At 42.0% G+C, this 14,658-nt stretch overlaps 1 protein-coding gene across 1 annotated transcript in view; it reads left to right on the top strand.

The window, feature by feature from the left end:
* VPS35L (VPS35 endosomal protein sorting factor like) overlaps positions 1–4,297 on the top strand; it is a 112,746-nt gene extending 108,449 nt beyond the window's left edge. Inside the window, exons 30-31 of the mRNA XM_030212427.1 lie at positions 928–1,074; positions 3,527–4,297. Coding sequence (XP_030068287.1) covers positions 928–1,074; positions 3,527–3,625 — 246 coding nt within the window. The 3' untranslated portion in view covers positions 3,626–4,297. The remainder of the gene's footprint in view (positions 1–927; positions 1,075–3,526) is intronic.
* The last annotated feature ends 10,361 nt before the right edge of the window (positions 4,298–14,658 follow it).

Below are 14,658 nucleotides of genomic sequence, written 5' to 3'. Positions count from 1 at the left end.
GGGAGGAGGTTGCCAATGACCTGAAAGTTAATTGGGGGGATGGGTGCAAGGCTAAAGTTCACTTAGATTGCTGAACTCCCTTTTGCCGGCTCTCCCCTTAGCCAGTCAGGTTTTTAGGATATTCATAGTGAATATGCATGAGATAAATTTGCATAAATTGCCTCCATTGCACACAGATCCCTTTTAGGTATATTCAGTGAGGATCTCCTGAAAAGCTGACTGGCTAGGGAGAACCACCAGTACTATAGAGGGCCTTTGTTTTTGCACTGAATGAATCAGCCACCGTTTTTGGGCATCAGCTCCTGTCAGTTTGTTGCTGCAGGTTTCTTAACTTTTTGATCCTGGAAATAGGTCATGGCTAATAATGATTTAGTTTGTACGATAACTTCCATTAAATTGCATCGATTGGCTTGAAAGAGTGGAGTGGAGGAGTGGCCTAGTGGTTAGGGTGGTGGACTTTGGTCCTGGGGAACTGAGGAACTGAGTTTGATTCCCACTTCAGGCACAAGCAGCTCCTTGTGACTCTGAGCAAGTCACTTAACCCTCCAATGCCCCATGTAAGCCACATTGAGCCTGCCATGAGTGGGAAAGCACGGGCTACAAATGTAACAAAAAAAAAAAAAAACAGAGAGGAACAGGGAGGGTGAAAGGTTGATTCTGGCCCTGTAACGTACATTCCTGAAAATAGCCAGAACTGAATGCAATCACTTTGCTAATAAATTGTTTAGGGACCTCTCATCCAGTAATGTTCAAACCAATATATATAAATATTTAAACACAATTATATACTAGCCTTGACTGCGTCCTCAGCAACACTTAATTGGGCTTTGTCTGACAAAATACTTAACAATTTTCCTTAATTTACAGTCTGCCATAACTGTTGAAGTCTTATGGATTAGTAATAATCCCTTTTGGTTTTTCTTACAGACTTTGAAGCGTCAGAGCCAGCTGGCGCTGTCACTGTTTCATAGCACTTTGGCTCACGGTGATCTGCGGAACAATAAACTGAATCAGCTCGCCGTCAACCTGTGGAACCTGGCCCAGAAGCATGGCTTTGCCGACACAAAGACCTTGGTAAGGATGGCAGAGTGTGGACAGCACTGGCCCACATTTACTCAGAACTTGTTATACTGAGATTCTTTGCGAGTTATTTGGCATCAGACAAAAATGACATATTATGTTTGATATGCCTCTGTATGTTCAATAAACTTGATACACTGCTTCAGGAAGATAATCTACTATAATAAAACTCACCCTCAACGTTCTGAAGACAACGTTCTGAAGTCACTCAGTCACTCCCTGAAGGGTTCATGGATTCATGGTGGTGAAGCCACAACACTGACCATGTCTCTCAGCCCCGCCCTTGCATGACGGACCAATCAGAAAAAACACACTCAATGTTCTGAAACACAAAGGACCATCACAAAACCGTTCCCAGGCAACGCTAGGTAATGTAAGACGGACCTATCAGAGGAAACTACGTGGCAATAAGGGAGGAGCATTCACCAGCAGAATGGCATATTATCAGTGCAGCACGGAGAGCACAGAACCACCGCTTGAACGAGAGAAGAATATTCCTGTTGTGGGTATGTGCAAAAATAGACCGGAAGGGGGGGGGGGGGGGAATTTTTAAATGCCTAATGCCAGTACTGAAGAGTGCCGGAGGGCCTATAGCACAGACTATATTTGGGTTCGCTAGACGTGGAGTCGGTGGAGCCGGAGAACAGTGTGCCCCTCACCATCTGGGACGTGGGCGAACAGGACAAGCTGTGGCCCAGCTGGAAGGATTACCCGCAACCCAGCCAGCAGCAAATTTCCCTACTCCTTCCCTGCCTAGGAATCGCTGGAGACTGGCTGCAAAACTAACGAAACAACCGCAAAACAATCCACCACTCAGCAAAGGCTGACCCCCCTACAACCACATTTGCATTTCACCAACAGAAAGACCCCCTCCACAAACCTCCTTGACAGACAAAACCACACACACAATACAACAGAAACACACCCTCAAAGCCACACACCAATCCATCCCACTTTGCCAGCACAGCACATCCCCCAACCCCCAACCCAAAAAACAAATAAAAAAAAAAAGACACACATCAACAACCTGCACACACACACCACCCTCACACACTCACACACACACTCACACACAAAACTCTGTGACACATACACACACACAAAAAAAGCCACATGCTAGCACTCGTTTCATTGGCTTCGGAAACGGGCCTTTTTTACTAGTACAAAATAAAAACAAGCGATAACATTCTTTATAAAATGATGGCGACAGTATTGTCACTACTGTACTGGAATTCACTTTGCCAGCACCAAGAGGCCCTGAGCACAAGTACTTTTTCCACTGTTACTGCTGATGAAGTATAAGAAAGGTATCCAGCTGGGTCCTTAACATTTTGACAGATTCCAGAAACCACTATTGATATGTGGGTGGAAGGTGACTAATTTCTACTTGTTAGAGGAATGATCAAAGCTGAGGCTGTCTTGATGTTTCAGTGGTTTTCAACATGTTTCTAGAAGACCTCCTAGAACAGGCCTAGTGTTCAGAATGTCTATGGTCAGTGTTTAGTAGATATAGTTGCATACGCTGGGTCCATGGTTGGTTTGTTTAGGCACCCTGAAAAACAGACCTCTCGAGTCTGAAGTACCAGGTTGAAAATCACTGTACTGGACTGATAGAAAATTATTATTACTGGTGACACCAGTTTACAATGAATGTGATAAATTGCCTTTACAAATTAGTCATTGATATTCTCTGCATCCAAATTCTTATAAATAAGGAAAGTGCCAAGATCCACACTGTACAGGTTGTATGAAAGATGCAGACTATAGATCGAGCTATTCAATTGTATAAATAATTACAGGCAGTTTAAAGGGAGGAACTAAGTCCCCTGCCCCCTTTCAAGTAAACACCTGAAACTTAAAATGGCCGCCTTGTGAGAGGGAGTATCCAGAATGATACATTTGAATGACAGGTTTCCTTTAATTTGTCCACACATTTTCTTTAAAGTCAGTAACAGACAAAACTGCCTCATTAACTTCAAAAACAATTTTTTTTGCAGTAAACACATAGGGGTCAATATTCAGCATGGTTTAATTGGGTAGAAGAGGCTTCTGCCTGGTTAAAGCACACTGACCGAGCTGGGAGCAGGTGTCTGGCAGCGCTTAACTGGAGAGTACTTCTGAATATCTGCTCTGATAGCCACAGCACTCTCTGGTTAGTACCAGGGCAGTCTGGGGTCAGAGTCGGGAGTTATCTGGACACTACCCATGGTGACAGCTGGTTAACTTAGAACAGCAAAAAGGCCGTCCCAGGTTGGGTAGCTATCCAGGTACCACTTCCAAATATCGGTGGTACTCGGGTAAATCTCAGTGGCTGCCCCGACCCAAATATTCAGGGACAGTGCCTGGATAGGGGCAGGCTCTAAATATCCGGATTTGCATTTAATGTTTTTAAAACCTTTGCATTTTGGTTTGCCAGTATAATTTTGTATTTTCCTTTTCATTCCAGGTGAAAACTTTGGAGTACATCAAGAAACAGAGTAGCCAGTCAGAAATGCAGCATTTTTCTGAGCTGGCACAGAGACTCCCATTGCAGTCTAGAACCTGATGCTTTGGGCTTTTTTTTTTGTTTTTTTTCATTGTTCTTGGCCTGGAGAAAAGCAAGGCTTAAGCAAGTGGCAGGACTCTGCCCAAATCGGCTGACCTGGTCCCTCTGCTGGTTGTGGTTCTCGACAGTGCAAGTACTACTTGCCTGCTGACAAGATTTGAAATGGTTCAGCTGTGTTTTCCTTCATCCTATAATTCCCGTCTGGACATAGAACATCTCTTCAGTTTCCAAACTCCCATTAAGGTCCAGTGTTAAAACACAGTGACAGAATAAAAGTTTGAATTTTTGTTGGTTTTCATAAACCTCCAGAAATGACCTTGTGTGAGAGTGAATAGAAATCTTGAGAACCAGAGCACTCAAAGAACTGTTTCTAAATAGGTCCATTTTTATTTTTGCCTTGGGAGACATTTCTGATGTTATGTACATTATCTTGTTTGAAGATCAGTTCGTTCTTCTGAACTTCAGGTACATTTCCCAAGACAATAATTTTTCACTCATTTTATGAAAGAAGCAACCATTCTGAGTCAAAAGTTATGATTTTGAAACAAATGCTTACTGAGGAGATAGTATTTGTATATGTCTTAGTTAACCTGACATTATAACAAAACAGTGGGTAAAAAACCAGGAGTTCCAGAGTGAAGATGAACCAAACTTTATTAATCAGTATATTGACTCGACACAACATTGTGTTTCGGCCAAAGGGCCTACATCAGGAGTCTAAATACTTGAGAACGATAATGATGATCCAGAATTTGTTCTGAAGCGTGAGCCAGATCTCTCGCATGAGCGTCTGGGCTGTGCAGTCTAAGAAACAGCTGATAGTGAATGACAGCTGTTTCTTAGACTGCACAGCCCAGACGCTCATGCGAGAGATCTGGCTCACGCTTCAGAACAAAGGTCTTTTTAAAGACCACTACAATACAGACTGTATTTTACAACATTGCTAATTCTGGATCATCATTATCGTTCTCAAGTATTTAGACTCCTGACGTAGGCCCTTTGGCCGAAACACAACGTTGTGTTGAGTCAATATACTGATTAATAAAGTTTGGTTCATCTTCACTCTGGAACTCCTGGTTTTTTTACCCACTGTTTTGTTATATTGTGACTATCCGTGGGATTTCGTTGAGTTCTCCACGTTTGTGGATTCTCTATTAGTTAATCTGACGGCAGATATGAGTCGAAAATGCACTGTAAATGAAGGAAGTTTTTCAGTGTTGTTTTCCCATCTTTATTAAAATATTGTAGATCTTTATGCAAGAGGCAAGTAAAATGAATATATATTTGAATCACTTTGCATTTACTTGAGATGTGCATTTTTGATTAGAAATGTTCACCAACCTATAGTTAGTGTTTGCTCCAATAAGACCGTAGATTGAAAGTGATTTTGACTGAGTCAGAGAGACTGTGGTAGCTGTCTCTTCAGTTTAATCTGGCCTCTTAATAATGGAAAACGTAGCTGGAGTTGAGTGAAACCCAAAGACTCGGAATGGTAGGGTACGTCCACCATCGTGTAACTGCAAGCAAGTCGCCCCCCCCCCCCCCCCTTCCCATGGACTGAAAGATGGGAAACATCATTTTTAGATAGGAGCCCTGTAACACCAGGACATCCTTTTACACTAGCATCGTAAAATTAACATGTTGCAGCTTCCAGCACAATCCGTGGTTTTTTTTTAATGTGTTCTTATAGCCCATATTATCTAAAAATTAATTTCAGTTCAATGTGACTTACAGTTAACGAACAGGGTTGCATTCACAAAGATTCTACATAGCTTACTTTTAACAACGAGATTTTATTCACAAAGCTAGAACCTCAATTTCTTGAACTCTTTCTTAATTTAAAAAAAGTCTTAAAAAGATATGTTTTTACAAAATAGTCGATAATTAATAATAACCTCTTATTTCCTTAGGAATTAGATTTCACCATTTGGACCCCAGACAGCTTAGGTTTGCTGTGTGAACTGACTTATTTACCACATTTTTGCAGCTAGGGAGATGGAGAAGCAAATAGTCTCTTGTTTTTGGATCCGCATTCCTCCTTGATAGATCGATTGTCTATCATAGAGTGGTCTTACCGCTTGCATAATCCGGAACTATCGCCAGGCTACCTCAGCTCAACAGTAGTTGCCACCCCTGGAGCGTGCCACTTCCAGCACTACAAAAATAGTTTTATTTTTGTTGCGCCGATGTTTACCCGGCGGTAATTGGGCACTTCAGTGGGTGGTGGTAAGTGCTCCTCCCCCCCCCCCCCCCCCTGAAATGGCCGCATGGCAAGTGGTTCACTTACTGCATGGCCATTTCTTAAAAAATAAAAAGACCGCCTTTTACCCACTGCAGTAAAAGGGGGCCTCAGCGCGTGACAGAAAACATGCGCTGATGCCAGTGGAGGTCCCCTTTTGCCGCAGCTTGGTAATAGAACACCATAATCTGGTGCCATTACAAACAAAATTAAAAAAATAAAGGTACAGGTTTTAAACATTCATTGTTTAAGGAATAACGGGGGTTACCCTGTCTTACTTTGATACCCTGAAAATCAAGTGGGCTGCTGTGTTTTGAGCTGTTTGTCACATTTTGATCACAGATTCCTGGCATAGTGCTGATGAGGCTTTCTTCTGAAATATCATCTCAACTAAGGCTTTGCTGCCTGTTTCTTCATTTTTAGGGAGATCATTCCTAGAGACTTTATCCTCTGCTTTTTGACATGTTCATTGTGATGTCAGTTCTCACAGTACTTCAGTACACTGTACCTTGGCGGGTCTTCAGATTTGAATAGTACATAAGTACATGAAGACTGACTGCTGACAAGAGTCTAAAGCTACAAGTCACAAATAGTCTACTAGTGAAACACATCTTAGAAGGACTTGGTCCTTAGAATGGGAAAATACCTCTCTTCCCCCCCCCTCCCCCCCCTTTTATTTTGACTTGCTAGTTTCCTCCTGTTCCTTTGGGCTTCCAGCTTCCTGCAAGCCAGATTTGGGACCTGCACTGAGAGTCGGGGATTTCTTCCCTCCCACCCCACCACACACACACTTTATATCTCCTCCCAGCTTACTTTAGCCTAATTACTGTGAACGGTTCTTGGCTGGGGATATACTCAGGGACCCTAAATCCAGTCACCAGGTATAACCATTTTGCAATTACTATAACTGTGGTTCTTGATCTTCTGTTGCTGCAATAAAAGCTGCAGAATCCAGCCCTTGAATTGTGATGGTAGACGATGGAACTATATCAGCATATATCAACTGTCTCTCCAGACACTTCCTCCCCTGTCCACCCATGCTCATCAGGTGGCATGGACTGTGTCCGTGTTTTAATCTGCTTCTGCCCTGGGCCTGGCTGCTTTGAATAGTGTGGCTCTGTACAGTTCAAAGCAGCAAAAGAGGGTGAGAGTAATGGTGCAGAAAAGCCAGCTGGAGGTGAGAGTGGTCAGAGCATTTTTAGCAGGTGCTACTGCTATTTTTACTTCAGGAAGTATGTGGGGGAGGGCGGGAGAGAGTCCCAGAGCGTATGCTGCAGATACTGCTTAAGCATTGAGCTGCAAAGACAAAGGGAGAAGGATGACATCTAAAAGACCCCATTCAGAAATAAAAAGAGAAGGGGACAGTTTGCTGATGTATCTCAAAATGAACGCACGCGCGAGGCATGTGCTGAAGGGAGGGACACTGCCTCGGGGCACCAAAGGCCTGCCTCACATTTCACAGAAGTACCAAAGTGCTCCTTTGCTCTCACATAGGTTGGCTCAAGGGCAAGGCTGCCCAGCCCACATTGGTTAATGCAAGAAAGGAGGGAGAGCGAGATAGTGATGGTGGATAGAGGCTGACCAAATTTTGGTTTCTGCGGTGAAACCGGCCTGAAGTTGTTTGGCATTTCTCATCTCTACCCTCCCAGCCCTTTCATAACTTTAAAATTTTTCAGTTCTTTGCCAGCAGCAAGCAATGATTCATAGTTGCTGCTCATGCTGGGCCCGAGATTTTCCTCTGATGCAACTTCCTGTTTCTGCATATGCGGAACCAGGTTCGAGGGAAGGCTCAGGGCTGGCAGGAGCAGTGGATATGAGTCTTTGCGCACCGGAGAAGAGCTGAAAGATTTAAAAAGTATGGAGAGGTTGGGGATAGAGTGGAGAGATGCCAGAATGCCTGCTGGGGAGGGAGAAATGCCAAGTTGTGGATGAGGTGTCAGGCCCACCCAAAATTGGTTTGGCTACACCCCTGGGCAGGTGCCAGTCTATGCACCTCTAAACTCCTCTCCGGCGCTGAACGCAGCCTTAAATGCTCTCAGCAAACCCAGTGACCAGCACTGGTGGTGGAGCTTAAGCTATTCTGGGACCATGCATGTGGGTAAGAGGAACCCGAATTATAGCTACGTCTTGCAAGGTTCCGCGTTAGGAGTTACGGATCAAGAAAGGGATCTGGGTGTCGTCGTCGATGATACGCTGAAACCTTCTGCTCAGTGTGCTGCTGCGGCTAGGAAAGCGAATAGAATGTTGGGTGTTATTAGGAAGGGTATGGAGTCCAGGTGTGCGGATGTTATAATGCCGTTGTATCGCTCCATGGTGCGACCGCACCTGGAGTATTGTGTTCAGTACTGGTCTCCGTATCTCAAAAAAGATATAGTAGAATTGGAAAAGGTACAGCGAAGGGCGACGAAAATGATAGTGGGGATGGGACGACTTTCCTATGAAGAGAGGCTGAGAAGGCTAGGGCTTTTCAGCTTGGAGAAGAGACGGCTGAGGGGAGATATGATAGAAGTGTATAAAATAATGAGTGGAATGGATCGGGTGGATGTGAAGCGACTGTTCACGCTATCCAAAAATACTAGGACTAGAGGGCATGAGTTGAAGCTACAGTGTGGTAAATTTAAAACGAATCGGAGAAAATTTTTCTTCACCCAACGTGTAATTAGACTCTGGAATTCGTTGCCGGAGAACGTGGTACGGGCGGTTAGCTTGACGGAGTTTAAAAAGGGGTTAGATAGATTCCTAAAGGACAAGTCCATAGACCGCTATTAAATGGACTTGGAAAAATTCCGCATTTTTAGGTATAACTTGTCTGGAATGTTTTTACGTTTGGGGAGCGTGCCAGGTGCCCTTGACCTGGATTGGCCACTGTCGGTGACAGGATGCTGGGCTAGATGGACCTTTGGTCTTTCCCAGTATGGCACTACTTATGTACTTATGAATCGAGCAATGCAGCTGTGGCACATAATTATTGTGCAGAAAGTTAGAAATTTCTGTCTGGAGCTGCTGCAGGAAATCGGGGGCTGCAACTATCCCCCACCCTAGAGCCTGTGAAAGCTGCCTCTGTGGTATCCCAGCTAGCCTAGGGAGGTGAAGGGCTGCGGAAATCAAACCAGGTCCCTCCAAATGGCTACACAGAGACGTTTCAGTATCTGTTTAAAAATCATTAAAGGCCTTTCTCAAGACCATACAACCTCTAGATTGATTCCTAGTACCAGAATCATTTAAGACTCCTGAGGCAGGCCTGTGGCCGAAACACGGTACTGTGTCGAGTCTGTGAATAAAGTGGTACTTTTGTACATCAGTATCCCGTTTCCCTGGAGTCATTGGTCTATCCCACTTCCCTTTAACTGTTGTTTTCTCGTGGGAGTCAGTGTTCATCCACCTCGGTGGATCACCTCCTCCTTGAATCACATATGCACATTTGTGTAGGTGAGATGCTCTCAATGTGAAAAACTAGCATGGCGCATCCAAGGCAGGCAAGGGGAGAGGGAGTACTGGTAGATCATTAGGGGAAGTAATATTTTATGCAGTGTATTACATGAATTTATTGGTTATAAGTGAAGCTTTAACTATAGTGAACTTAATAGACCAGCATTTTATTGGTCATCTGTGCTGCTGGTCGCTTTCCCTCTGATGGCTTGCCTTTATTTTCCTTGTGCCAGCTTATCCCTCAAATTATAGTGCAAGATGCCCCAGTAGTTACAGACAAAGCTTCAAGTAGACCTAGGACAGTGTTAGATCTTCTGCTTCATGCTCTCCTGTAACCTTCTTTCTAAAGCAATTATAAGAAGAGTTTAAGTATAGTTGGAAATGAAAGGCAAAAAGTAATGGCTGCCATCCTAGGTTTTGCCCTGGTACTGACAACAATTAGATGTGACTTTTAGTCTACAGTGCGCTAGAGTAGATAAAAGATGGGACTGATTTTCTTTGGTGGTTAAAACAACAAAAGGAAGAGAGTGCTTTGAAAAAAAAAAAAAATAGTGTAATAGCACAACTTATTTAGTCAAGGAATCATAACAGATATGAATAATTGCACTCTGAAGGCTTCATCAGAAGGCATAAAAACTGCAAAGCTGAGCAGTGAGAAGGCGACCAACAATTTTGAGAAAAAGAAATGACAACTGATGTACCAAATTAGTTCTTAAAACACAGTAAGCCTTATTCTCATGCTATATCTGAGTGAATGCAAATCTATATTTAGTAATGCTGACTGCCCCTAAGAAAACAAGTGGACATTCTAGGTAAGGTGGTATATACATAATCTAATAAATAAATAGCCTTAGTACAAGCCCTCTTCCCCCATTTTGTTTTTCAAAGATGGCTACTAGAGGCCAACTGAAATCGGTTTTTTAGTTTTGGCCGAAACCAAACTGGGAACTGGCCTGGCATTGCCACTGAACAGCACCCACTCCCTCCCCCCATGACCAGACAAAACCCAAAGCCTACTTCCACCCCCCCCCCCCCCCCCCTCCGGGCCTAACTTAAACTCTGGTGGTCTAGTGGCTTAACTTGGGCAGGAGCAATTCCTGAGGCCTTCAGCAGCAGCCATTTTGAGACTGGAGCTGGCATAGATGGGAGCGATTCACAAAGAGGAGGGATAGACAGCTCTTTTGGGGAGGGAGGAAAGGACATAGGCCAAGGTTTCAGTTTCAGGCCAGTTTTGATGCTGAAACTGCAATCCTGAAAAGTGGCAAAGTCTGATACCCCCCCCCCCCCCCAAGAGTTTACTCTCACAAAAAAAAGTTTGGGAGAGCTAGGTTTGTCTATTTGCACTTATTTGGGGAGAGAAGGGATACACATACAACCCACAAACATTTCTTATGAGAAAGGTGCAAACTTAGCCACTGTGTGCATACATTACACCTATACCTTTAAATTCAATCTTTCTGAAATCCACGACACAATCAATACTGCCATTACCACTCAAATCTCCTGGGCTAATGCTTTTAAAATGAAATTAAAACCACACTAAGCTCACCACGAAGAAAATGTTTAATATGATGTGGATATTGAAATGAGTGAAGCCTTATCTCCCACTCAACACTTTCTGGAACCTGATACAGTCTACTGTTATTACCCACGCCGACTACTGCAACAGTGTCTTTTAGGTTGCAAAACCCAAATACTGAAAAGACTCCAAACTGCCCAAAATACGGCTGCCAGACTTATTTTTGGCAAATCAAAATTCGAAAGTGCATCACCTCTTCGAGCAAAGCTTCACTGGCTCCCCATCAAAGAAAGAATAAATTTTAAGATCAACACAATGACCCACAAGATCATCCACGGCGAATCCCCTGGCTACATGAATGAATTGATCGACCTCCCTGCTAGAAACAGATCTATTTCTTCACGAACTTATCTTAACCTACACCTTCCCAATTGTACAGGAATTAAATACAAGATCTACCATGCATCCAGTTTATCCTTTTTGGGCAGCCAGCTTTGGAACGCTATACCCAGACCAATCCGATTAATAAACGACTTCTTGCCCTTTAGAAAAATGCTGGAAGCTCATCTCTTTAAGCAAGCCTACCCAAATGCCCCAACCTAATCTCGCCAACTTCCACCCCCAATTCTGTTCTGACTTAAATACCAACCTCCCATCCTTCTTTCCATCCCTCCTTACCCTTTCTCCCAAATTACACTATCCTATCTACCCTCTTTTATCCTAGTCATATATTATCTAGCTCAACTTATCATACACTACTAAGCCCAACTTTATATTGTTTTCTACTGTTTTATTAAAATTCTATTAACTTTGTATTTCAAATTACTATGTAAACCGCATTGAGCCTGCATTATGTGGGAAAGCGCGGGGTACAAATGTAATAATAATAATATACACACTAATCTCTGTGTGTATAGGTGTAATGTACGCACCTTAATTTATACCAGTTTTGGAGCAGGTATAAGTGATGGCACCCACATTTCAGGTATTATACAATAGTATTTTATATACCAAGTAGACGCCTACTCATGGCACCCTGTTTTAAAATTACCTTCCATATGCAGAGATGTCAAGTAACATAATGATAGAGTGCAAAGAAGCCATCCATATTAGTAAATGGGGGAAATAAAAACAAAATAGTTATGGGATGTGATGAGTCCAAGATTAATTAGGGTTATGGTCATGCAACAAGGATTAAGAGCAGATTTATAGACTTAATCTACTTATAGCATGGCAGTGATCTCACTTCTTTGAATATATCTTCATACACTTTATCCATTTTTCGCATTCTGCTCTCTAAAAATGTGTTAAAATAGGAGTTTGTTTCACTGGTCTGAAGTGCCATTGATTTCTCGTTGTGAATGTTTGCCTGTAGTTTGCAAAACAAAACCCAGTTTACTGACTTGAATGTTAAACAGAGTTTGTTTTATGCCCTTGGAATGTAGCCGAGTTAATTTTAGGGACTGTGAAGTTTGGATCAAACTAAACAATTTATACAAGGCATTTCCAATCCATCTCTTCTTAATGACTCATGCCCAACTTGGGTATTGAAATTGCTGAAGATGGATTTTTTATTGATCTTATTAACACTTCATTATGTGAGGGTCATGTGCTCTTTGCATTAAAATGAGTGATTATAAAGTTTAAATGTTTATTTTTAAGACAATTAGAGGCTTTCTAAAGGAATTAAAATGCTGTGTAAGTATTTTTGTGTCATGAAGTTAAATTTTAATAAGGTAGTTTGATGGATTCTAATTTTTAATATATGACTTTAAAAAACTGTATACTTTTCTCTCAAGCCCAGGTAATGACAGTCCTACCCAGTCTCTCTCACCTCACAATATAGTTTAGAGGGACCAAGGGGATGTATTTTAATTATCTTCTACATATCCTTGCTAGGGATGGGCGGCCACAAAATTTACAGGAAATTTTGTTTTATTCATTTTTGTATGGCTGTAGTGTTGTCAGTTGCTGATACAAGTGCATACTTTGGAAATAGTGCTTGTTGATTTGAAGAAAATTGTTACCACCCTTACATATCGAGCTGGGTCAAATGGAGAACTTTATCAAGGTCAAGGCAAAAAGCATCTTTCAAGTACCTCTGTGCAAAATGTCCAAGGTTAATTAAAGCTAGGATAAAGGAAGGTATCTTTGTGAGTTTTACTCAATTCACCCACTTCTTCAAGATGGTGCATTGTGTGGCACAGAAAGCCTTTTAGGTAGTGGGAACAAATTTTCTTTGAAATAACAAGGCAGTCAACAGCAATCCTCCTCAAGGCCCAGACGCTCATTGGCTGTAAAATGTAACTGAAGACATTTTGTTGCATTGTCATCTAGATTTTTTTTTCCTACCAACTACAGCCCAGTGAGCAACTTTTCACCAGGACACTGTAGGAATGGAGAAATGCTATCAGGACAAACGGAGCCACATCAATGCATGTAGACTATTGCTGGACATTGACAAGAGATGTTCCATGGCATGAATAAAAGAGACAAGCTGAGTCCATGCTGAATATGACTTAATGTTCACACACACAAGATAGGTAACCTTTTGTTGATTTGTAAAGTTTTACATTTATTTATTTTTGGTGCATTTTTACCCCACATTTTCCCACATGAGCAGGCACAATGTGGCCTACATAAAAGAAGGCACAGATTTGGAGTGTGACAGGAGGGGATGGAAGATGGGATGGCACAGGTTAAACATTGGATTAGCCAGTGGAATAAGCCTTGTTGAATAAGAAGGTTTTTAAGAACTTCTTGAACAGTTGATGGTCGACTAGTTCTTTGAGCTGTTTTGGCAGGACATTCCAGGATTTTGGACATAAAGAGGACAGGTGAAATATCATGCAAAGAAACCATTGATGCAAAGACCTAGGTTTGCAATTTTTGTTATTAAAAACTATAATATCTAAACACTTATATGTATGTGTGTGTGTATATATATATATATATATATATATATAAACCTTGTTAATAATGGCCAATCAGCTGTTTTTAATCATATTTGAATTTAGTACATCAAAATCCAGTTCTAGGTCAGTTCCCACCTGGACAATCCCCACTGTACCAATTCCCACACCATGGAGGACAATTCTCACCCATAACCCACAAAACACACTAGGACAAATAATCTCCCTCTCTTTCTGTTCCACATCATTTGGGAGGGGGGATCAGTTACACCTCAGATGATCCCCTCCCCCAACATTATCTTTTACACAGCCCTTTCTCCTTCCAGACATGGCATAAACAGATAAATACAAAATGCAGTTCATGTGGAGAGGGGGCAATGCCCTCCCCCCCAAACTAGGTTTCAACCTAATTCAGCCCCTCAAAAAGACACACTAATTACAATTTATAACAAATTTCTACTCTGTGAAAAGTTATTATATGCCCTCTGTGTATATCCATATGCTGCTCTAACCTCCTTGTTTCAGACACTGCTTAAAAAAAAAAAAAAAAAAAAAACAACCTGTCAGGATTTATAAGACCCAATACAAGAAAGATACTACACTCTAAGGAGGGTGGGAATTGTTGAAGGGGGGGGGGGGGGGGGAGAATTGTCCTAGGTGGGGATTGTCTTGGGAGAAATTGGTGGGTGGGAACTCACCTGATACCCAAAATCCATAATACATTTATCTCTGAAACACATGACTTCTAAATTATCATCTATTATCAGTCACACAACACCCATTTCAAGACTAACATATTTTTTGAATTTTATTTGTAAGCAGAAACAGAGCTCACAGGTCATCATTAACTTGTCTAATTTATAAGAATTCCTTTACACAAGTAAAAAAAGGATCCATTCAATACAGTAAAAAAAAACAAAACACGTGTGTACAG

Source organism: Microcaecilia unicolor, chromosome 8, assembly GCF_901765095.1.
Source record: "Microcaecilia unicolor chromosome 8, aMicUni1.1, whole genome shotgun sequence".
NCBI lineage: Eukaryota > Metazoa > Chordata > Amphibia > Gymnophiona > Siphonopidae > Microcaecilia > Microcaecilia unicolor.
This window is presented reverse-complemented; position numbering and strand designations above follow the sequence as displayed.